This window comes from Thunnus thynnus, chromosome 6, assembly GCF_963924715.1.
Source record: "Thunnus thynnus chromosome 6, fThuThy2.1, whole genome shotgun sequence".
NCBI lineage: Eukaryota > Metazoa > Chordata > Actinopteri > Scombriformes > Scombridae > Thunnus > Thunnus thynnus.
The window spans coordinates 2265622-2292364 of record NC_089522.1 but is presented as its reverse complement, the minus strand read 5'-3'; the positions used below and the strand labels follow the sequence as shown (position 1 = coordinate 2292364).

General features: G+C 39.6%; 1 protein-coding gene across 3 annotated transcripts in view; it reads right to left on the bottom strand.

Moving 5' to 3' along the window:
- Positions 1-929: 929 nt before the first annotated feature.
- The window catches only part of mthfr (methylenetetrahydrofolate reductase (NAD(P)H)), a 41780-nt gene continuing 15966 nt past the window's right edge, over positions 930-26743 (bottom strand). For all 3 annotated transcript variants that reach the window (XM_067591250.1, XM_067591251.1, XM_067591249.1), the window contains exons 6-12: positions 15695-15945; positions 11378-11512; positions 6979-7159; positions 4249-4431; positions 4030-4131; positions 3825-3944; positions 930-1877 (exon numbers count right to left, since the gene is read on the bottom strand). In XM_067591250.1, the coding sequence (XP_067447351.1) occupies positions 1662-1877; positions 3825-3944; positions 4030-4131; positions 4249-4431; positions 6979-7159; positions 11378-11512; positions 15695-15945 (1188 nt within the window). In that variant the 3' untranslated portion in view covers positions 930-1661. The remainder of the gene's footprint in view (positions 1878-3824; positions 3945-4029; positions 4132-4248; positions 4432-6978; positions 7160-11377; positions 11513-15694; positions 15946-26743) is intronic.

The following is a 26743-nucleotide window of genomic DNA, read 5'->3' as shown; positions in this document are numbered from 1 at the left end:
TGTTTTAACAAGAAACTAAATTATCTTATGATAAAAAAGTTGATTTTCAGTGAGGTTTTTAGTGCCATTTTAACAAGAAATGTTTTTTATTGTGGAAAAATATCTCATTATAACAAGGACATTTTAATTATAATGGACAAACTTTATTGGAACACAAAAGTTCTCATTATTGTTATAAAGAAAACTACTGTTGTGTATGAATGATCATAATAAACAGTGTGAAATTGTCTTCATCATCTTTACAAAAATGATGTTTTTGAGGACATGTACAATACAAATGTTGAGATGTTAAGAGTTAGTGGGATAAACAGTATGCCATGTAAAAAAATTGTAATGTACTTCTCTTTTTTTGTTGGGAATAACATGTTTTTATGAAAGAAGCCATGTTCTTTGCCAGTGTCCCATGTGTAAATACCCTGCTATACAGATGTGTTTATTTTGATATTCATCAGGTCAGTATTGTCAGCAGGGTTGCTGTGCCCCTCTGCCACCATTAGGCACCTTTCCATCTGGGATATAGGTCTTTATGGCAAAGGCAACAGCTGGCTGGCTGTCTGATGTAGGCAATCTGGTTGTCAGCTGCTCAGGTCAAGATAAGGCTTCCAGTGTGTGCAGTGGTCGGACTTATCAGTACCACCTCACATCATTTCTCTGCAAGGTGATGATTTGTACATTCAGTTGTTGACAGATTGAGTCAACAACAGAGTTACTCAACATGTGGAAAATCCCTGCCATGTCATCTGGCTGCTGCAGTGCCATGCATTGTCCTATGGCCTGCCTGCCCTTTTACTTGTAGTTATGTAGTGATCAAAATTCACTCTGAATACATAATAAATTCACAGTGTGTCTTGTTGAAATGCTACACATCAATTAATAGCGGGTCAAAATGCCGGACACTCCTCTACATAACTGAATATCACTATGTGACATTTTGTACAGTATTGAAAAAACTATTTAATGAGCTTTAGAAACCAGGCACAACAAATAAATATGATGCACATTTTAAACATGTCAAGGCAGCAAGTAGACAGTGTAACTGTAAATAAACTCATCAGCAGCTCACACATTTGACTGTCTGTCTTATTCTTATTGTCATAGTGTCATCATGAAACTAAGATTAAAAAGAAGTTTCACTCATACACAACATCTCTATCTGCATTACATCTCTATACTGGGTTTTCACCCACAACAGTATACACATCAATCAATCATTTATTATTCAAAAGCATTAAAAAAGCAATTCAAATATACCATTTGAAGTATCCTATGGAAATAAAAACATTCACTAAAAACACTTTACAAAGTATATAGCATCTTCTGTGGTTACTCAGTGAGATGTATCCACAAACAAACTTGTCTGGTAACCAGGTAACTATAAATCTGTACGAGCACAGGTGTCATTTGGTAGTTGTTGGAGGTCAAATATTTGTTTTGTATGAACGACTGAATATGGTATAGATGACACAGTACAGTTTCTTTTTCTTTTACCAAATTCACCATTCACTGAAATGCTAAAAAAACTCTTTTAAAAAATACTGTGAAGTAAGTTCTGTGTTCTTGATAGCAGCAGTAAAAGACAATGCATAAAATATCAACAATTTCATGGTGCTTTTCCCTAAAAAAAAAAAAAAAAAAAAGACGTTTGAAATGATGGATTTTATTCAGAGAGTTCCATCATCGAGTGGCTCTGGAGGTGCATCGAGCAGCTCAAACATGTCATCGATGACCTGCCACAGACAGTTCTCCAGTGGAAAGTCATTGTCCACCAGATTGACCAGGAAGTAGTTGTCGTGGATATACTTGATGATCATCCGTGATGGAGACTCATCTTCATAGAGTTTGGCCCACTGCTCGATCCACAGAGCAAAGGCCTCATCCTGAGGAAAACATGGGGACAGGTTTGGTGAAGGGAACATCTGATAGAAGCAAGTCAGAGCAGACCACAATCACATGTCCGTTATCTCTCAGGGTGCCAGTCCTGCCTCATAGGCCTTACCATTACACTAGCATTGAAGGGCATGGATTTATCAACCTAACTGGCCGAAATTTCTCAGTGATGCGAATGTGGTCCTACTGTTAGGAATAGGAATACAAGCATTTATCAGCTTTCTTAAACCAGTAAATCATTTGCATCTGTGCTGATGCTTAGAAGACTTCAGAGATATCCTAACCTGTTAGGAGCTGCAGGAGATCAGACAGAGACATTCTGTTGGAGAGAGATGTTTTGGGCACACTTGATGACAATGAGGTTTGACACAAACTTAAGCTCCTTGCAACCTTACAATTTTGGTCAAATGGACTTCTGCAACAACTAACACTTTCTGCAGTAATAATTAAAACTCTGACTGTTCTTAGTGCCTCTGAAATTGCGCATGACTCAAGAGTCCTCCTTAAGAGCAGACTAAAACACATTTGAACACTAGCTTGTTTCCCCCTGGAAGTTACCTTCTTAATGCTGATATAGGATATCTTTTCCCAACAGTGGGTGGCTTTATAGACATACTTAATTTTTCCCCATCTGTAAAACCACACACTGTAAGTTCACAAGACCCAGACCAGTAAATGGTCACTGCTTGTACATTCTGCACAGTACGTGATTGGATAAGGCTGCCTCGGACATGTCAGACAGCTGTGTCAAGTTGCCTGCTATTCATTTGTTATATTAATAAAACCAGTGGGTTGCAAAAGTTTACTGACAGCCCACTATATATAGTGATAAACATGAGATTCAATCTGTGTATTAAATGATAGGTTGACAATTTTTCAAGTGTGTTTAAAACAACAGTCAGGTGCCCATTTGAACACAAGAGGTTTTCCTCGCTGTAATCATTCCTCCTGTTCATACTGGCTATTAAAAGATCCCCTTCAAATGTGCTTGATGTGATGGGAGCCAAAATCCAGTGTCTCAAAAATGCATTTAAAAGTTGAGTTAGTCATATCAAGTGGATATCTGCCACATTTACACATTCACAGTCTTTTTAGCATCAAATTCCCTTTTTGTTTCCTTAGACAGTGTTTCCCTGTTGAGCTGTGGTGGAAGTATAGTAACAAAAAGAAGGACTTTGTTACTAAAAAGACTGTTACATTGAAAGATATCTACTTGATTTGACTAATTTGGACGGCTGAAGGTTCATATTAGCTTCAGATAAACCTTTAAATACATTTTTGCACAGAAGGAGGACTGTGGATTTTGGCCCCCATCACTTACATTCTAAGTGCATTATGAAGGGATCTTCTAATGGTCAGTATGAACAGGAGGAATGATCATGGCAAGAAAAACTTACTTCAATGTTCATTTGGGCTCCTGACTGTTATTTTACCTGTTGAACCTGTCCTTTAATTTTGGCATCATATTGTTGTATATGTAAACATGGTAATTTACCTAAGTTACCTAATTTTTTGCTTTCAAACATTAAGACTTTAAATAAAAAGTGGCACTGTTTTCTGCATTTCAAATTTGACCGCAGTCCAAAAACAGGCTCAGCTCAGAGCAAATGTCCTTCAGCAGAGACAATTACTATTTGAATCTATTGTTAACAAGAGAGATGAATAAAGAAAGTGTTTTTTCATGGCTGCTTTGTGTTTTAAAGTCTGCCAGACATCTCACAGGACAAAAGTTATTATATTCAATCTATGTGTTGGTATTTCACAAAATATTCGATATATTTCTTTAAACCACTGTAATTTCTTGCTTTTGTGCAGCTACTTCCAGCGGTAAAACAATCACCACTATATTCTGAGTTTTGTTTCCCTCAATAACAAAACCAGCATGCGGATGAAGATTCCTGAATTGCTGCACATTAGCAGGACAGTCTCTTACTTACCTTCCAAAACATAAAGCTGACTGGGTCCACTACAGTAGGCTGAACAATCTCCCTGCCAGGGAAGATCCCCCATGTCACAGCATTCGGCTGCATGTCTGGGGCGTTGGTCAGGTTATGGCCCTTCACAGAAGATATTTATTGTCATGTATTAATAATAAATATACATTCAAACACTGAATGGCAGGTGCCTTCTGTTCAAACTCACGTGCACGTTAACAATGTGGTAGTTGACACGGGGCTCGTACTTCTTCAGTACTTTGAGGAGGGCAGTCACATTTTCACTGGAGGTGAAGAACTCCAGATAGGCCTGTTGGATTGAGGCAACATGTCAACATATCAGACAAAACCAGCCTACTAGCACTCCATAACCACTCTATTCAAATACACTAAAAACTGAGCTAAACCAAACCAAATGTGGACGTGCCTTCTGAAAGACGTAGCCTCCCGCAGGTCCCCAGCCTACTATAGGGTCTGTGGAGGGTTTGCCGTTGATGTTGGGCTGGGAGTTGATAGTGAGCACGCCTCGTCTGTTCACCTTCTCCAGCTCCTCCTTCAGCAGGTTGGTCTCTTGGGCAAGAGGCTCATCGTTCCACGGCAAACACATCACCTGGCAGAAGAGGAAACCTAAGCCTAAGCATGGTAAATTGTCTCATGTCTGATGACAGTTACTGCTACAACTCTGTACAGAAGTGCGGTGTTTGTTTTGTTATCAGCAACAGTTGTCGCATTTACACTTTTAGTTTCACTCTTATTTTAATCTTTCTGTCATCTCAAAGAAGCTTGATTAACCCTCTGAACTTCAGTTCACTGCAGTTACTATTATCCAGAGCTTTTGTCAGTGTGTGACACCGGAGCAGGAAGTTAAGGCAGCTAGCTGAGGTTTGCATGCCAGCCGGTGTTTCGGTTTAACCAGTGACCATATTATCTGGTGACTTTCAGCTGAATGTGTGGTGGTTGTCATGGTGACGGCAGCTGTTGAAAACAAGAACATGACATGTTGGTGTCTGCCTAAAAGTCTTAAATTATCTTATGTTCAACACAGTATATAATCGTCTCGTCCTTTTGTATTACATTATGTAAATTAAATGGTGTGCGTAAGCGTGCATATGTGTGAGAGAGATGGCCTACAATGGTGACACAGTTTCGTATATGTATATTGTAATATCGTATGTATGCTTCACTTTGGGCTTATACTTGCAACGGTCACAAACTTAAAAAAGTTAAATTGCATTATTGTATGCAAATTAAGCGTGGCTGATGTTTGTACAGGTTGGACGGATGGACAGTAGTTGAGTTGTGATGGTACTGTTGGGGGGCGGGACTTTAAGGCTGCTTTATTACAAACAATTCCTCCATATAAACCTGGAATCTGTGTGTTACAGCTGACCTGTGCAGATGTGTAGCAAGATTATAAGATTCAGACATTAATTTAACACATTTCAAACCTGCCTGAGTCACATTAATAGCTGTATTTTGACATTTGACATTTCAGTAGGTTATGTTACAGATGCATCTGTGTGTGCGCATCTGTGCTAATTAAAGACACCCAGTTTGAGGCTTTTGTGCTCTCTGCAGTTATCAGTCATTATGGACCAATCTGTGTGCTGAAATGTGGCGAAAAGCCTGATACACTGGAAACCGCTCTGCTCACTCAGTCAGACTCAAAACAAGAGCAAATTGCACTCAGCTGCAAAACGTTACCGGCATGTTTGCACCATCATATAATTATCGCAATATCTTTTGTGAATCAGACCTTGAGGCGGGGAAGATAGCGGTTGAGAATGATGCGCAATTCATGGTGCTATCAGCAGCCACAATCAACTTTTTGTGAATTTGCACTACAGTTTTTTTTAATCAAGCCCACAATAGTACTTTCAAACATGGACACCTTTGCAATTTTGCTGGAGGATTCAACTGAGGGTCGACTAGTGGTATACTTCCAAGTACGAGACTGCCTTGTATTCTGAAATTATCCTATATTGTTTACGTTTTTTGTTTATTATATACAGATTAACAGCGGCACATACAAACACACACTCCGTTCAGTGTCACATCAGCACAAGCAGGTGGAGCACAAATACGCACCGCGCTCACATGAGGAAAACCAGCTATTTATGTTTTTTTCTTTTCCTGAAAACAAATCATTTTAAAAATAGTTTTACTAAATATATATTAAAATATTTTTCATATTTTTATAAATATAAAAACTCACTATTTGTGCTTTGACGAATACTGTTTCCGGATTGGCTCCACCCCTATTGCTTTGGCTGTATGTTTAGGATGGTTGTCCTGCTGAATGATGAAATGTGCTCCAGTGAGTTTTGATGCATTTGTCTGAATGTCAGCACACAGAATGCTCCTGTATACCTCTGCATTCATCCTGTTGCTTCAGTCAGCAGTGAAATCATTAATAAATGCCAGTGTGCCAGTTCCACTGGCAGCCATACATGTCGAAGCCATAACAGAGGCACCATGTTTGACAGGTGAGATGCTATGTTTTGGCTCATGAGCTGTTTCTTTTTTTCTCCTCTTTCCATCATTTTGATAGAGGCTGATTTTTGTGTTATCAGTCCATAGACTCTACCACTTTCTTTCTCTATGTTTTTGTGAACTACAGCCTGTCTTTCTGTCTGTGTTTTAACAGCTGGAGTCAGAATGTGGTTACCCTTGCTAAGCATCAAGACAGGGAACATAAACACACATAGAAGATAGATATTCATCTGAACATCTCACTCTAAGAAAGAAAATTAGAGATTTCCAAAAATGTAGAACTATTATACTAAATTCTCTGATTACAGCTTCTCAAATGTGAATACTGTCTGTTTTTTTTAGTCCTCTGACAGTAAACTGAATATCTTTGGATTGTGGACTTTTAGTTAGGTTAATACAAGACATTTGAGGACATCGTCTTGGGCTTTCAGAAACAGTGATCAACATTTTTCACCATTTTCTGACATTTTATGGACCAAATGACTAACTGATTAATTGAGAAAATAATCAACAGATAAATTAATAATCAAAATAATTGTTAGTTGTGGCTCTAACTGCAGGATCATCAACTATGTATGAAAGGTCCTTTAGCAGTCAGATCAAGTACACAGACTCACAAGAACAACACACAAGAGAAAGGCATTCTATCAATAGTCTCATCTACCTTGTGTCCACTGCGGTTAGCTTGGGCTGTGATGTAGCAGGTGAAGACCTCATATACGCTCTCCTCGTTCATTAGCTCCTCACCCCACATCTGCAGCAGTGCGTCTTTGGATGACTTGCTCTTCAAGTAGAACAGGTAGTAGTCATTTAACTCACCAAAAGCTGGAGATGAGGAGTTACCCCTGACGACATCAACAACAGGATACTGTTTTACCATACAGCCACAGGACAGTATTTCAGGGTTCCCACACATTTTCACAGACAAAATTTCAAAACTTTTCCATGACTTTTCAAGGAATATAATTTCCATGAACATACAATTAAAGCAAAAATAATCTTTTTTTTCACTGAAATTTCTTCAAGCGTTCTACATCTCACTGTTTCATATACCCACTGGGCGCACAGACTAGGCCTACAGCCTACGGTATACAATTAAACATCTATCTGCAAGTTATTTTCTTTAAATAACAATGTGTTATTTACTTTCATTTGGGCTACTCTTGAAATATGCTATGCACTGTGTGTGCTATCCATTGATTACCTATAGGCCTATTGTATAATGAAGACCGATAGGATGTCTTCAAAGGCAAAGTGGATGAAGGGAAATAAGTGTGCGCACGCAGGTGAACACGGCGTTCAGGCTCACCTAACTGCAAACTGTCATGATTCTTCACTGCCGAAATAAACTCATTGCAAAATGACAACTTTCTTCTTGTTTGTCCGAGTGGTGAGCCAGTGGGGAGCTCCTTTTGGAACTGTGGCCTCTCACTCCTTTCTTGTTAATTTAGATTTTGATTATACAATCTTGAATAACTTTATTCTATTGCTGTCACTATTTCTATTGATTGCTGGACATTAAGACTCTCGTAATTTGGGGTATTTTGTCATATTTATAAATCTATATTTTGGTGTTATTCTAACATCGGCTTGTATAGGCAGCTAACGTGAATGCGTGTGTATCTGCCGAGATTTGATTCATTGATCTTCCTTTATATTTTGATAGCTACATAGTGGGGTTATAATATCATCTTCGATTGTTTCATCATTATACATATTATTGCTATATTGTCAAGAAATTATGTGTATGATTTTCAGTTTGTGGCTTTAATTAGTAGCCTAAGAGAAGGCCCAGTCTTATAGCAACAGTAGGATAACCAATTAGACTAAGTATTAGGCCATCCGATCTGTCTCCCTTAAAACATTAAGAACTGATAGTAGACAATTGTAGGCTATGGCACTATTTGTAAGCTAATTTAGCCTAAATAAAAGATTATGCCATTATGGTCTATAGTTAACCATATCTGAAATGGGCACAGACACAAAGCCATTTTGTTATCAGCATTCTAGTTATAGCCTAATAGAGGGATTAGGCATTTGAGAATATTAGCTATAGCCCACGAGAGGAAAATGGACCAGGCCATATACATCAGGCGATGCTATAATTGATTTTTATGTTTGGAGTTGATGAAGAAAAGGTGCAAAGAGTTGAAACTGGTAGGGGATCTGGCGCTCCTGCATTTCTAGCCTAGCCTATATTACATCACAATGGTAAAAATAGAGGGAAGGCAAATTTTCAAGACATGAAACAATGATACTATTCTGTAGGCCCTAAACTTTACATTTTGGGATGAAAAGCCAAAGCATGGCTACACGAGAGGTAGGGCTGTTATAATCAGAGGATAGGCTGTTACACGTAGCCTATAAAGTTGTCTGTGCAGCTGTTTCAATCATCACAACAACAGGTTGGCTAAATGTGAACTTTGCATAGGCTACATAGTTTGCTGGCTAGGCTACAAAAATCAATGGCACATTGCTTTTAGTAGCCTACACACTAGTTTGATGAGCGAGGATGCATGTCAAAGTAGTGATGTGCGAGTCATGAATGAGTTGAACAACTCTTTTTACTGACTCCGGAGCAACAAGTCCTCATTTCCACTAACTTGTTCACTGACTTGCCCCTCCTACCTGCTAGCTAGCTAGTGCAAACTGCGAAGACGAGGCAAGACAACGTGTCACTATTTTGCAACTCTTATATTAACTGTATTCGTGGAGATCCTTAGCACAGGGTCTGCTCTCCTGAGGGTGACAAATGATTTGTTCTTGTGTTTAGATTCAGGAAATTACAGTATTTTAATTCTTCTGGATCTCTTGGCTGCCTTCGACTAGGTCAATCACTCCATCCTCTTGGACCGCCTTAAGCATGTTGTTGGCATTCAGGGACAGGCCCTTTAGTGGTTTGACTCCTACCTCCAAGACCAATCAGCCTCTATAAGAATTATAGAGCCTTATATAAGAATATTAGGCCCTATTTTGTTTTCTATGTATATGCTTCCATTGGGGTTTATTTCCAGAAAATATCCCCTACCTTTATGATGCAGACGACACCCAGCTTATACCTCCCACTGAAACCATGTGATCCATGCAGTGTTAACTCCCTCCTAAATTGCATTGAGGATATGAAATCCGGGAAGGCAAAAAGAGTTCCCTCAGCTAAACCAGAATAAAACTGAGGTCCTAATCTTTGGCCCTGCGGACAATTCTGCAACCACATTCAACGCCCTCGGGCCTCTGTCATTGAATGTGAGGTCCCACGCAACAAATCTTGGTGTTATTTTTGATTCTGGTTTAAAATTTGACAAACAAATCAACTCAGTTATAAGTACTGGCTTCTTCCATCTTAGATCACTGGCAAAGGTAAAATCATTTTTGTCCGTTAAAGATTTGGAGACTATAGTTCATGCTTTTATTTCCTCTCACCTTAACTACTGCAGCTAGTTCAAAAAGCAGCAGCGAGACTCCTCACTGGTACCAAGAAGATAGACCATATCTCTCCTGTACTGGTCTCTCTTCATGGTTTACCGGTGAAGTATAGAACTGATTTTAAGATTCTTTTATTTGTTTTTAAAGCACTGCATGGACTGGCACAAGGCTACATCTCTGAACTGCTCATCCCCTATTCCACCTCCAGACCCCTCAGATCTGCTGACCAATCACTACTCTTCATTCCACACACCCAGTTAAGACTAAAGGTGATCGAGCATTCTCACTTGTTGGCTCTAAAATATGGAATAGTTTACCACTGACCATTAGATCTTCCCCCTCCATTGATATCCTTAAAACCCGTCTATAGACCCATCTCTTCTCTTTAGCCTTATCATCATGAAGTCATGCCTGACCACACTCTAGCTTTAATTTGTTTGTATTTATTTTTTGTTTGTGCAATGCTGTTTATGTTGTAATTTTATCTGATTTTCTATCTTATTTGTGACTGTTCTTTTTGATCCTGTGTTTTTGTTTGATTGTAACCATCAATAAAATTACCCCATAATTTTAATTTGTAAAGCACTTGGTGACACTGGTCAGTGTCTGTTGTTTTTAAAGGTGCTCTATAAATAAATTGACTTGACTTGAACTGACTAAGTGACTCGAGTGACTCGAAAACCTGACTCTCTTTCATGAGTGACTCATAAAAACTCGAGTCAGTAAAAAGAGTCAAACCTCCCATCTCTATGTCAAAGTAGAGATAATCTGATAAAATGGCGCTTGGTCATTCAAAAAAAAAATGCAGGGCTAATTAGTTAGCGAACAGAGTTGCCAAGTGCAAGGTTAACATTAGCTGGCCAGCTAACACCTGAAGCAAATCGTTACCCATTTGTCCATTGTTTATGTTAACTCATTTTCACTGATTGAACATTCAACAGCAACAATACAAATCTTACCGTTGCTATTCCATCATGTGGAACTCTGATGTTTGATCTGTGACTCGGACCTATTCGCTAAAGTTGAGTGATGCTCTGTATTTAGATATTCCAACACTGGTCTATGTCACACGCAAGTACACTGTAAACAATCCCACTGGCTCGTGAGTGCGACGATTTGCGAAGAACAACACCTGGTTAGATGCAGCTCTCACCGTTTTTTTTTTTTTTTTTACACCATCAAAGTCCACCAACAAGAGACAATGAATTGGAAGTTACCCCTCTCTCTCTCTCTCTCTCTCTCTCTCTCAGAGAGACAGAAATCCGTTGTAAAAATGGAGAACTTGAATCTCTAATTAATTTCATTACAGACAACAAAACTAAATTCCATGACTTTTCCAAAAGTTTTGATGATTTTACTCAATTTCATGACTTTTCCAGGCCCAGAAAATGAGATTTTAAAATTCCATGACTTTTCCAGGTTTTCCATGACTGTGGGAACTGTGGTATTTTTTGACAGTAGGCTTCACCATTTTAAACAAGTAAATAAGTACTAATCAACATAACATTCTCCTCTAATCCTAATTAAAGACATCAAATTAATGCTACTTAACATTTATTCATTAAATACATATTTTAATAAGGAAATTGACATTGAGGTTTTGTCATACAAAATCTGAGTGAATGTTTGATCAAGCTTACCATCTGCCATTAGGGAACTCATCCCAGTCCTGAGTTCTGTAGATGTAGCTCTTGGGTCTAGATGCCCAGAAGATGGGTCGAACATCCTCTACCTTCCGTTTGGGATGTGCACTCACCGCCCATGGAAGAGGCCGCCTGGTAAAGACAACAAGCTCTGAAGCTCTAGACTACTCTGAAACACAATACCAGGTCAACAAAGAGCAGGGGACTGTTCTTCAAAACAAGTGTAATGTACCCAGGCTCTCTCTGGCCCTGTTTACACCTGACATTAACATGCGTCTCGGGTGATCCGATCACAATTGGACAGCTATAGTTACAGGTGTGAATGCACCCAAGATGCACTAAGGACACATTGAGATCCGATCACTCAGACCACATTCAGAGGTGGTCTGGACCACATGTGGCCACATTCATTTAGCAGTGTCAACGCAATACGTCCTGGGCCACACTGAAGGACCACCTACTCAACTGACCAAACATTCATATTTCTGGCAGACTAGGCACGGGAATTGAATTGCTGCCTCCTGTGTTCAGCTTGTTTGATAACAGGATAAAGAAATGCATTATTTTGTTTTCCGTCTTTCATGTGAATTAAACGAACGTCTTCCACCTCCCGTTTTTTCCTGTTTTCCCCGTTTCCCTAACCCATTTTCCTCATCAAATCGACAGTCAGAATAGAAATTTAAAATAAATAAATAAATAAAACAAACAGAAAAAAACTTTTTCGCTTGACTGTCTAAAAAAATATTTCAGAAGGTAAACGTTGCTGGATAGTTTCCTATGTAATGTCAAGTTGATATCTATAGTTTTTAGTTTTGCTGCACTGCTCGAAATAATGGAGCTCAGGATTTATCAGGAGTACAGCTGCTGTACTCCAAACAGTATGAACCTGGACTGTGTGTGTGTAACAGCTGACCTTTTGTATGTGTAGAAGAACACAGAACATAAATTAACATTAGGTCCTGAGCAATCCTGTCGGCATGTCAGGGATTTAAATAATCAATGAAGTTATGCTGCTGTGCCTTGTGCATAAATGCGCACAGCGTCTCTCAATGGGGGAGATGTAGCTGCAAGGAGATTGCTGCATATAACTCTATATTTGTTACACACATACATTCCAACGAAGCATTAGAGCAAATCAATAGGATGGGCATTTGATTTTCATGAGGGTGCACACAATGCACTGTATATTTGTTTATCCTGTTATCAAACAAGTTGAACACAGCTCTGGATGGAGTGGACCCCCGGTCCTCCTGCCAGTTAAAAACAACAATGAATCTGGTCTTGGCAAACGGAAATGATGTTAATACTTATTTGGGAAGTGAGATCCGATCACAAGTGGTCACTCAAGACGCATGTGGAGACGAATGTTAATGCCAGGTGTGAACAGACATACTTATAGCTGTCCACTTGTGATCAGATCACCCAAGACGCATATCAATGCCAGGTGTAAACAGGGCCTCTTTTCTGTATCTGATTTCACTAATCCTGATTAATTTACCAATCTAGGAGCTTATGCATGTGAAAGAGGTGGGATATGTAACAAACAGCCAAACATATGCAGAGGATAAGTGATCCAGAGCAGCATATTTAATGGTATACAATGAAATTATTGATTTCCGCAAGGAAGTTCACGTTCATGTTTTTCCTCCAGGTGCTCCGACTTCCTCCCACACACCAAAAACATGCAACATGCAAAAACATTGCCTGAAAGTGTGAATGGTTGTCTGTCTCTATGTGTCATCCCTGTGATAGACTGGCGACCTGTACAAGGTGTACCCCACCGCTCACTCAATGTCAGCTGGTATTGGCTCCAGCCCAAGCGGGTAGATACCGGCCTGAAAAGTGAAGCCAATGCAGAAGTGCCTTAAACTTGCATTATTTCTAATGGCCAGCAGGGGGCGACTCCACTGGCTGCAAAAAGAAGTCAGTTTGTATGGAAGTCTATAAGAAAATGACTCTACTTCTCACTTGATTTATTACCTCAGTAAACACTTTGCTAATGAGTCTCAATTGTTCATTTCAAGTCTTATTATATCATATATTGTAAATGCACCATGCTAACCAAGCTAGCAGCTAGCGCTATGGTCAGCTCCACCCTCTCGACCTAATATGGTCACCTCTGGCTCCAAAAATCAAACATGGCGACAGTCAAATTCAAGATAGCGATGGTCAAATCGCTAAACTTGAGGCTTCAAATTGGCAGTTCACAAACCAATGGGTGACGTCACTGTGACTACGTCCATATTTTTTACAGTCTATGCTCCAGCCCCTCGCAACCCTCTAGAGGATAAGCAGTATAGCTAATGGAGGAATAGAGTCCATATATTACAATAGCAAAAGTTACAAAAACAAAACACAGCACTAAAACTGGAATGCAAACAGAGCAAACAGTTACTGTTACAGATAAAATAATACAGTAACCCAATGATAAAAGCACTATCAGTGCTAACATATTGGGTAGCCTTGAATGAAAAAATGTGTTACTAAGATTTGTGTACTTTTTTTCAAGAAGAAACTATTTAGTAACACTTGACAATATAGTAAAACACATATGCAATAATATAAAATCTTGATGGGAGAAGTTTAAATACAATTTTAATCTAATGAATAACTGCTTAACATGTAACCTTTAAAATGAATGTGCTGTTAATGTAGAGAGGAGTACTCTGAAAATGTGTTTTCAATGATCTACCTGCTATAGAGTTCATGTGATATAACCAGAGTGGGACACTAAATGAACTGTAAACATCGACTAGATTTCCAATGTAACAGATTGCCATTTAAAGTCTTTCTACTGGTGTCTCTGCTGCTCACCCTGCTCTGTTACACTTGTCACTATATTGTGAATGCAAATGGTAATGTATCATGATGATAAAATCAGTTTACAAAATTCTGTTGTCCAAACTTAAATTAAAAACTAACATAGTTTGTTAGTTTTGTCTAATACAAAGCATAAAAGTGGAAAACAGTTTGTTGCATTGAATATTAATTTCTTTCCTAAAACTACACATGACTAGGGTTGCAACGGTATGAGATTTTCATGGTATGACAACCGTCACAGAAAATATCAGTTTCACGGTATTCCACAATTATTATCATCAGTTACAATGACGCTTACAGGAATGAAAACAGAAGGGTTTTTTTTGGTTGAACAAACACTTAATTATAGTTGTAAAGTTAAACTTGAAATATTTTTTTTTAATGTGATTTGAATGTTTGCACCAGTGATGGTATTCACATCCTTTACTTGAGTAAAAGTACTAATACCACACTGTAAAAGTACTCTGTTACAAGTAAAAGTCCTGCATTGAAAATGTTACGGAAAAGTATGTAAGTATTATCACAGAAATGTCCCTTGTGGCTGTTATACTAATATATATAATATCATTAGATTATTATTACTGATTATTATTACTCATTACTGCATTAATGTAAAAACAGGATTTTACTGATGTAGTTGGTTGAGGTGGAGCTCTTTTGAACTATTTTGTACCCAACTGCAACTAATGATTATTTTAATTATGGATTAATCTGCTGATAATTTTCTTCATTAATCGATTGATTGGTTTGTAAAAATTCACAAAATAGTGAGAATTGCCATCACAAGTGCTCTAAACAATTATCAAAATAGTTGCCAATTTACTGTAGGTTCACGACAGAACAGCCAGACTGATCTTGTCTGTACCTTAACTATCACACACACTCACTTATGTCAGCCCCCCGAGCCAGGAAAGTTTGTGTTTGTTTCTTTAAGGGGTCAGATTGCACAATTCAATAGCACATTTTATGATCGACGTTCAAAGTTCAAGTTTTTTCGTTAAGGATTTAAGTTATAAATGGGACACTTACTTTGATCTGCACGGGGGAAAGTGTTCCCTCCTTTGGCAGCCACTTTGTGTCCACATTTTTTACAAATTGGATATCTGTCCTCAAGGACAACTTTATGTTTGTCTTTGCGATATCCAAAATATTCCAAACGCTGCTGATTTCATCTTCTTTTTGGGGGAATGGTGGCATCAGTTAGCTTCTCTCTGCCATTTTCTCCGCTGCATGTGTGCATGTGGCATCAGTTGCCGAGTCTGACAGGCAGTCGAGGACGAAAGGAGATGCGCACGAGCAGGTGAAATTCTCTGTTCAGTTGCTTTTTTTTTTTTTTTTTTTTTTTTACAAAACCCTTAATAAGCAAATGTACATGGTATGATAACCGTCAATTTTCATACCATGGTATACCGTGAAACCGGGAAACCTGCAACCCTACTCATGACTTTTGCTGAAAGCACTAATGTCCCATGAGCAGGCAAGGAGATCACTGACCTGGGGTCTTCTATCCACATGCCCAGCTGTCGGAGGACCTCCATGGTGGCGACCTCTCGATTCAGTGTGTAGAAGTGGAGGCCAGGTACCTTGCCGCTGTCCAGCAGTACTCGGCACATCTGCACTGCTTGTTGGATTCCATAGTTACGGATAGCAGCGTCGTTGTCTTTGATGGGCTCAATGACTCTGGTGATCTCCTCTGGTACCTCGAGCTTGGACAGCTTGACAAGCTGACGCAGAGACTGGTAACCCTGGAGGAACAGGTTAAAGTTCAGCTTTATCCCAGAGGATGGTGTGAGAGAGGTTTAAATAGTGGTAATCATTTGATGTATTTCTTGTATATATTATACATTTCAAAATTGTTATTCTCAAACTAAGTGGTCAGTGTTTAATAAGCCATTCAACACCTGTTCTACACACCTTGCTGTGTAAAATGAGACAGTTGACTGTATGTAAGTTATTTAGCCTTTGTTTAAGTTAGTTTATGTTCTTGTACTTTTGTCAGCCAGTGGTAGGACAAATCAGTTATGTAAATTTTTATGTCTTTAATGTGTTGATCTGACAAGCCTTTAGAGGACTGTTGTCTGTTCTTCAATTCAATGTGATAGCAATGTCACTTTGTCATCCGATGCTGATTTGGTCCACACCTGTGTGCTGTCATTCTGGCATACATGGTTGGGAAGAAATCCTAGTCCTAGAGTAGTTGACCCTTGTTTCTATCTGAGGGTTGTTCATTAACCTTTAGGGTTAGCTATGGGTATTTTTGATCCTTTACAGGGGTACTTAAGAACTGGCTGCGTGCCAAATTGCCAGAGAGAGAAAAGGTAATTCTAGGTATACTTCTACTTCTGATTGTATGATTTGATTATATTATTTCGGTACCTGACAATGCTCTCTCTGTGTGTTTACTGAGTAACTGAGCAATTCTTCACTACAATCATCTGTCTGAAATTATGTGATAACAGATAGAACATTCCTTTAAGGGTAGAGATACACAGGTTGTCTACAGATAAGGATCTGGCTTCAGTCCTTCTTCAATTTATGAAGTCCTAAATGGGACATGAGCAAAAGCTTTTTTCCACAAGTTTGTGGTGCCCACCAGAAAGTTTGTGGTGTTTGTGGTTTGGGGTATTTTTACCTTTATTGGACAGATGACTGCATAGAGGCAAGAGTAGAGACAGGGGTATGATTCAACAAAGGCTGGAATCAAACTGGAGATGGTGCAGGTATGTGCCTTAAAGAGCAACTTTTTTTTTTTTTTACTGGATTTACAGTTTATGTGTCATGAAAATAATCCTGTAAAAGGTTCATGTATGATTTTATTTGTTTAACGAGACATAAAGGCAGAAATTAAGACAGAAAAATCAGCATTTTGAGCAGCACCCTTAAAAAAGCTTTTTCCCTCCAACAACGCATCATATTATGTCATATAAGGGAGTTGCTCTCCCCATCCCAGCTGCAGTACACTGTGCGCTACTAGGTACTTATGAGTCTGAGCTGTCGTCATTTATTGAATTTGTATTTTTTTTTGCTAGTTTTGTTTAGCATTTTATCATTTTTCATCATTGTGTATAATTGCCAACATGTATGTGTATGTGTAACGTGTATAAATGCTAACATTAGTTAGCTAACACTGTTAGCATCCTATTTTGTAAACATGGTTACTGTTTCACACAGCATGTTGTTAATTATTGACTTTGGATATCTAACACCCCATTCTGGTGTCTAGTTACATAGCTTAGTGACTTTCTCTCAGCTAAATCATTTGTAAGAATTTGTGCACTCAAATATCTTTATGATTTTATGGGGGGAATTATTATTATGCACAACTCCAACATGAAATTATTCGTCCAGTGACATAACTCATATTAGAGTATGTATATCAATAGGGAAATAGTCCTCCTTGTTGGACACACAAGAGAGGTCTATTAGAATTATAATTGTTATTAATCTCAATTATGATTTTGTAAGGGTATAGGTCTTTTAAGGTTAAGTGACTGAGATGCCAGCACAAGAAAACACAAACAAGTCCACTTTAGTTACATACACATTTATTACTAATACTACAGCTACAAGTACTAAACACAGCAACATTTTACAAACAAGAAACAAGAGGGAAAGGGAAACTGGTACACAAGGCTATGGCTAGTGAATGAGTTGAATGCATGATGTAGAGTTATCTAGTTTCAGTCTGCCCGCCCAGACAGTGCATCCTGGCCAATTCCAGGGGTTTCAGAGTTCTGGGGGAGCAAAGTCAGTCCCCCCCTGTCCACAGACAGGCGGGTACAGTTCCTGAATATGGTTACTCCATTAAACAAAGTATTTACAATTTAACAATTTCATGATTCCTAATTTTGCAATTTGGATAGTAGCTTTAGCGTCCTGACGGTAAAACAAGCAGGGTACTAAACATGATAGGGTTATCATGGATGATGGGATTATGTTAGTGGTACATGTCTTGGCTTAAAGGCAGTGGAATAAAAGTCTAACCAAAGTACATAACAACACACATATGACATACACACATCAACATACAACAATACTTGTCCTTAGACATAATCTAAAACTAATCCATGGGTTTTGCAGTCCTCTGGTCTTTGGTCTAACTGCAAACGGCGGGGGTACATGTCATTTGAGTGTGTGTGTATGTGTGTGTGTGTGCGAGTGGGCATGGCATATAGTGCAGCATGTCTTATGCCTTATGCTGGTTTGCTCAGTGATCAGTTCTTGGGTTGGTCACTCAAGTCCTGAAAATCGAAATCCACAGTGGGATCAAACCTGGTGCCAGTTCGTCCCAAGATATCCAAATGGTACTATCAATTCACACTGGGGTGTGAACTGGTCTTCCTATCTTGCTGGCTCTTGTAGCTTGAAGGATCAAAGATGGTTTGGGTCAGTGGTCTGGTTTGGTGACCATGCAGGAGATGGGGGCTCCTTACTTTATGGGCCAGCATTCCTTGGGTGTTGAAGACAGAGCTGGTCTGTTGTTTGAGGCTTGTGCTGTCTGCCTTCGAAACATGCAGGGACTTTATCCTACACATTTGAAATTTTTATTTTCAGGTGGTGTTGAGTAGCTGTGATATAAGGTTTTGGGAGATGCTGCAGTAATGAATGGTGGTGTCTCTGAGGCACTCTTACGTTAGCTGCATTTGTTCTGTAACACACAGTTGTTAGGGCCCATGCACTGAATGGTGCGAGGACCCCATTGTATTTGAAGGAATTATTATTAGGTGCTCGGGCCCTAAATTTTGTAGGTGACATCTAAAAACCTTTGCAATGCTAAATTACAAAGCTTTTTAGTTTTCATGGAACGCCCTTGGTGTGGCGTGACAGACAAATGCCCCAAATTTCTCATGCTTGATAAGAGTCCAGGCCTGAACACATCTATATGTCAATATTGAGCCACAGTCATAGTGCAACCTACTGACAACAGGAAGTCAGCCTTGTGTGGTCTACACATGATACAGAGCATTATGATGGGTGTTCTCTAGCACCACAAAGTGGAAACAGGGAGTGATGGTTATTTCCTGCATGCAATGCCCAATATTCATGAAAATGTATATCCATGCCATTTGCCTCCTTGTAAATGTATTGCTGCATTACTATTTCACTTATGTAGTATTGTCTACAGACAACAGGAAGTGAAGCCTATATGACATGATCCAAAACGCACGGTCTGAAGCGCATGGCGCAAGTGCATTTAGGGTGTGTCCAAATCCACTTTTGCTAGTTTAGCGGCAGAAAAAATGGTCGCAGCCCCAGATGCATGGTTCAGAAGGGTTGTCTTTAGTCTCTTAATTAATCATGGGTGTGCTTTGGGTGTAACATGCAATAAACCAATCAGAGAGTCATCTCCCATTCCCTTTAAAAGCCAAGTGCACTTGCACCTTGGCAGATTGCTATTATAATGGTGTATTTGCCAAGTAGTAAGAAGAAGCGCCTCTCTGCAGAAGAAACAAATCCGCTCGTGTGCAAAGTAAAAGGGCATGATCCATAACAAGCACACTGGTCCCTGCTGCTCCGGGACCCTTCCGTGGCCACCCCTCGACAACCAGTCTAAGATCCCATTCATTAATTTGTTGTAAATTTCTTTTAGTTTGTTTTCTGATAAGGTTTATTACTTTAATTACAGTTTTGGTTCTCTTTAATATTGTTTCATTCAGTCATGGAGTAACAGGTAAAATCAGCACGGTTTTAATTTCTGAAAGTATATATTAATTACTATTAATATATACATATATAATACATATATAATGTTAATATATTAAAGTATATTATGTTATTATTATAATATTTGTTAAATATTGTTCAAAAATTAAATCATTAATTTCAATCATGAAAAAAACCCTCATACACAGTTGTCAGGACTTGATCAGCTCTCTAAGATGCCGAACCTGCTGCTGGCAGCAGCTAGGAGTTGCACAGATTTATTTCCTTCTTTAGTTTAATCATTTTTTTCACATCATGTATTTCCCCATGTGTTCCTCATGTCCTCATGTATTGATATAGCAGGAAAGTTGATTCATGTCTGATCCGTTTTTGATATCCATTTGCTGGGTCTCGACAGACTCCCTCACCTACGTGTTGCCACGATTTGGTCAAATAATTAGACAATTTCATCCGTCATCACTGCAATTAGTTAATTCTGATAAATATTAAGACTAACCATTATTACATGTATTTTTTAAATATGCTGATGTACACAATAATAATCATTCACATTGTAATCCTTGTATTGTAATCTTTTGCATGTTTGTGCACTGCTGCGTGTCTGTGTGTGTGTAACAAGCAGAGTTACGCAAGTTGTGCAGCTGCCTATGTAGGCACATATTACTGACTTGATAATGCGCCCTTAAAATAACAGTGAAACACTGCGTCATTGACTTCAGACCAGGTTTTTGATGGTCTATGGCGCAATTGCTTTCTGCTGCCTCAAGATAGCAATGCACTGACCGCACCTCATTTTAAGACCAACATGCCCATGGGCGCTCAGATGGACACAAGTGCATTTGCTATTAAAATGACATGGGCACTGGACAGGAAAATGACAACTGCGTCGGTCTTAAACTAGCAAAGACACTTGCGTCATGCTTGGCGCCGCTTTGCGCTGGGTATAAGATAGGGCCCATAGTTCATCAAATGTATACACAGTTTCCAATAAGTCATCTCCAGCGCCACGTACTACACAGGAAATAATAATTTACCCATTTGCACAATGGTGCCCTCTTGTAATTGAAGGAATGCTTCTTAAGTATTAGGGCCCGAATTGAAGCGATTATTATTGGGGCCTGAGCAAGAAAGTGCCAGGGGCCCAACGGTCCCTGGTACCAAAAGTGTAAACTGAGGGAATTATTAGGGCCCGAGCACCTAGTGGTACAGAGGCCCTGTTGTATCAGAAGGAATTATTATCATTAGGGCCCGAGCACCGACAGTGCGAAGGCCCTATTATAATTCAAGGAATGATTATTATTAGGGCCCAAGCACCAAAGTGTGAAGGCCTTCTTGTTCCTGAAGGGATTATTATTATTAGGGTCTGAGCACCAAAGTGCAAAGGCCTTCTTCTTCCTGAAGGGATTATTATCATTGTTAGGGCCCGAGCACCGACAGTGCGAAGGCCCTATTGTAATTCAAGGAATGATTATTATTAGGGCCCAAGCACCAAAGCGTGAAGGCCTTCTTGTTCCTGAAGGGATTATTATTATTAGGGTCTGAGCACCAAAGTGCAAAGGCCATCTTGTTCCTGAAGGGATTATTATCATTGTTAGGGCCCAAGCACCGACAGTGCGAAGGCCCTATTGTAATTCAAGGAATTATTAGGGCCCGCACACCGGACGGCCCTTATTATTAGGGCCCGGGCACCTAGTGGTGCAAAGGCCCTATTGGATCTGAAGGAATTCTTAATCTTTTTCTTCTTCCAAAACAAACGCATTTTTGAGGGCCCAAACGTGCACAAAAAATTGTTAAACTTTGCACATACATCAGAAGTGGTGAAAAATTTGATATTTTATAGGTCCCGAACATGAGCGTGGCAAAATGGCTCAACAGCGCCCCCTAAACTGTATCCCCAGTGGCATGTTTCACCAACATGCACAGAAATCAATACGCACATGTATCATGCCCAGACGCACAAAAAAGTCTCTTGGAGCAAAACCGTAAACCCAACAGGAAATCGGCCATTTTGAATTAAGCAACTATTTTTGGCGATTTGCATGCTTTGTATTTTAGCAAACTTCTCCTACAGATTTGATCAGCTTGACTTCAAAATTTGTGTGCGTCATCTAGACTAGTTTGTGATTAAAATTCATCAAAATCAGTTTTCACTGAACACCCTTGCCATGGCGAATTTTAATGTTTCGCCATAAAGCTGGAAGTCCTTATAACTCCAATGTACATTGTCCAATCTGCCTCAAATTTCTCATACTTCATGAGGGTCCCATCCTGAATAGAATGGTCAGATAAGCCTTAAGTCTTTGATGGTTACATATTGTGAAAATGGTGAGTTTTCACTGGACACCTTCGCTGTGGTGGCGTGGCGTATTTCGATGTTTCGCCATGAACAAACAAAGTGTTGTAACTTGACTCTGCATGATCAGATCTTTTCCAAATTTCCCATGCTTGATAAGAGTCTCAGTCTGAAGGCAAGTACAGACTCATATTGAGTCATAATCATAGCGCCACCTACTGGCAACAGGAAGTCTTAAGCGCCACTCTTTTGCTTACTACTCCTAACAGGTTGGCCAGAAACAATAAAATTTGGTCAGCCAAGGTATAAAACCTTGAGGATAAAAACTCCTGAAGCTTTTGAGTTTTCATCAAAACTGTTGCCATGGCAACACATTGTTCACCACAAGGTACGAAGCTCTTTTTAAAAGGCTAGACATGCTTGAAAACTCATAAAACTTTGCACACATATGACAGGTCTCAAAGTCTGTAGTATTGTAGAGGTGGCGGGCATGGGTGTGGCAGAATGGCTCGACAGCAATATTTCAACAAAGCAGCCCCCGTGCCACGTTAAACCTACATGTGCGAAAATTGGTACACATGTATCATGCCAGGGCGCACAAAAAAGTCTCTTGGACCAGTACCTTAAACCCAACAGGAAGTTGGCCATTTTGAATTTAGTGCTCAATTTTGGCGATTTTGCATGCCTTGTATTTTAATGAACTCCTCCTACAGAATTGATCATAACAACTTCAGAGTCAGTGTGTGTCATCTAGACTAGTTTGTGATCAAAAGTTATCAAAAGATTTAGCTATCGTTGAAGTGAGTTGCCGTGGCATGGTGTTGAGTTTTGATGTTTCCCCATGACAGAGGAAATTGCTATAACTTAAACGGAAATGCTCCAATCTGCACCAAACTTTACATGTTTGATAACAGTCCCGGCCTGAATATATCTACATGACAATATTCCATCAGTGATGCAAACTGACTTAATAGTGCCTTCCACGAAAATTCAACGAAGCAGCCCCAGCAGCAGGCAAAATAGTGGACAAAAGGAAGTTTATCTCCTTCTTGCACTCTCTGAAAACAGCCTGGGTCAGAAGAAATCTACATGCCCGTGACAGAGGCCCTCTGACTGCGCCACGCCCCAACGTGCGCAAGGATGCGAGGGCCCATTCATCACTGCTTGCAGCTTTGATTATCAGGGCCTCAGCACTGACCAGTGCGAAGCCCTCTTGTATCCAAAGGAATTATTATTAGGGCCCGAGCACCAAGTGGTGTGAAAGCCCTATTGGATCTAAAGGAGTTCTTCTTCCTCTTCTTCTTCCAAAACAAACCCATTTTTGAGGGCCTGAACGTGCTCGAAAACTCATTAAACTTTGCCTGTGCATCAGAAGTGGTTAAAAATTAAATATTTTGTAGGTCCCGAACAAGAGCTTAGTAAAACGGCTCAACAGCGCCCCTTGAAAATTAAGAAAATTGAGCCCCTTGATACGGATTGTCGTAGAAGAATGAAATTCAGTATGCATATGTATCATGACCAGACACACCAAAAAGTTTTTTTGAGCCATACCCTAAGTCCAACAGGAAGTCAGCCATTTTGGATCAAAGTTGTGATTTTGATGTTGATTTTGCCATTTCCAGCCCACATTCTTTAATAAACTCCTCCTAGAGATTTGACCTCAGCAACTCCAAATTCAGTCAGTATCATCTACAGACCTTGGAGATGAAAAGTTATTAAAACAGTGATTTTACGACATTCCCAGGGGGCGTGGCCGGGCGGTGAATTTCAATCCTTCGCCATGAAAATTGAAATGGCCATAACTCCTGCGTAGATGATCCTATGAGACCCAAATCTTTTGTTCTTGAGAAGAGTCCCGCCCTGAACATATCCACATGTCAATACTGGATCAGAGTCATAGCGCATCAAGAATTTTCTGATCAAATTCAAAGTGGCAACAGGAAAGTACATGTTTTACACTTTGACGCCTTGTGGGTAGCACAGTGATTGGATCCACCTCAAATTTACTCAGAATAGCTTCAAGACCTTGGGGATTGTATATTCTGAAGTTGGTGACTCTCTGTTGAAAGGCATTGCCATGACAACTAGGCGAATTTTGATGTCTCGCCATGAAATTTCAAAGCCTTATAACTTGACTCCACGTGGTCTGATATTTTCCAAATTTCCCATGCTTGATAAGAGTCCCGGTCTGAAGGCAAGTAGAGGCTTATATTGAGTCGTAGTCATAGCGCCACCTACTGGCAACAGGAAGTCTTAAGCACCACTCTTTTGCTGACTACTCCTAGCAGGTTAGCCAGAAACACATAGAATTTAAATTTTCATCAAAAGCTGTTGCCATGGCAACACATTGGTCGACACAAAGTACAAAGCTGTTTTTAAGGTGCTAGACATGCTTGAAAACTCACAAAACTTTGCACACACATGAAAGGTCTTAAAGTCTGTAATACTGTATAGGTGGCGGGCATAGGTGTGGAAGAATGGCTCGACAGCGCTCCCTACAATATTTCAACAAAGCAGCCCCCACGCCACGTTACACCTACATGTACAAAAATCGGTACACACATGTATCATGCCAGGGCGCACAAAATAGTCTCTTGGACCCATAGCTTAAACCCAACAAGAAGTCGGCCATTTTGAATTTACTGGGTAGTTTTTGTGATTTCCATGCCTTGTATTTTAATGAACTCCTCCTACAGAATTCATCATAACGACTTCAAAATCAGTGTGTGTCATCTAGGCTAGGTTGTGATCAAAAGTGATCAAAATCTTGAGTTTTCGCTCAAAGCCCTTGCCGTAGCGATGTGGTAAACTTTGACGTTTTGCTATGAAGCAGGAAGTTGCTGTAGCTTGAATGTACATTGTCCAACCTGCACCAAATTTCTCATGCTTGATAAGAATCCTGTCCTGAACACATCTACATGTCAACATTGAGTCATAGTCATAGCTCTACCTACTGGCAAGAGGAAGTCAGCCTTATATGACAAACATCACCTGATTCACATGAAATTTTCAAGGTGTGGTCTACAATTGATATACAGCAACATTATGCATTACTTAATAGGTGTTCTCTAGCACCACATAGTGGACTCAGGAAATGATATTTAACTCCTTTGTGCAGTGTTCGATAGGAGTCCGGTCCTGAACACATCTAAATACCTACTGCTTCAACTGCGCTGTGCCCCGACGTGCGCAAGGGTGCGAGGGCCCGATCAGCGCTGCTTGCAGCTTTAATTCTCTATTATTCTTCTTCCAAAAGATTCACATCTTTGAGTGGCTAAACATGCTCAAAACCTTATGGAACTTTGCACGTGTCAGAAGTCGTGAAAATTTTAATATTTTATAGGTCTCAGGTGTGGGCGTGACAAAATGGCTCGTGGGCGCCCCCTAGAAAATTTCAAATTTGAAGCCCCTCCTTCAAAATTGACATACATGGAAGAAATTTGGTAGGGACATGCATCATGGCCAGACGTACAACAAATCATATTGGAGCCACACCCTAAATCCAACAGAAAGTCAGCCATTTTGATTTTAAGTTGTATTTTTTGCACAAATTTTGTCTTGTGTTTTAATGAACTCCTCCTAAAGATTTAACCCAATCAACTTCAAATTTGGTCAGTGTAATCTAAAGACCTTTGTGATGAAAAGTTATCGAAATCTTGTTTTCATGGAATACCCTTGATGTGGCAACACGGCGAATCTCGATGTTTCGCCCTTAAACAGGAAGTTGTTGTAGCTGGAAAGTACATTGTCCAATCTGCCCCAAATTTCTCATGCTTGATAATTGTCCCAACCTGATCACATCTATGTCTCAATAGTAAGTCATGGTCATAGTGCCACCTACTGGCAACAAGATGTTACAGGTGCTGTACTTTTACAATCTCTGCCTAGCAGGTTGAATACATCCACTTTGAATTTGATCAGAAAAGTCTTGATGAAAGACCTTGATGATGTTATATTGTGAAGTTTGTGAGTTTTGCTATGCTGTTGCTGTAGCAACACATTGAAATTCAATGTTTTGACATGAAAAAAAAAATGTTGACTCCACATCGTCAGACGTTCTCAAATTTCACATTTGATAAGAGTCCCAGTCTGAAAACATGTACAGGCCAATAATGAATCATACTCATAGTGCCACCTACTGGCAACAGGAAGTTACAGGCCCTATACTTTTACAAACCTATCGTAGTAGGTTAATCAGATCCACCTAAAATTTGGTCAGTTACGTTGTAAGACCTTGATGATGCTAAATCATAAAGCTTCTCAAAGACTGCACCCAAAGAAGATAGTGGAGCACACAGTTTACTTTAGTAATTTATTAAGGTGCAAACAACAAATGTTTCGATGCGCACTGCATCTTCTCCAGGTCTGACATTAGTCGTTTGCACCTTAACAAACTGCTAAAGTGAATCATGTGCTCCAGTATCTTCTTTTGGTACAGTGTTTGAGAAGTGGCCCATTGAACTCTTTGTAAGAATATACAGAGATTAGGTTCATGTTTGGCAGGCTCCATAGCACCCCCTAATGCGTAGTAGGCCGTGGCTGGGAGAAAGTTGCTTTGATATTCACAAAATTTGGTATGCACATTG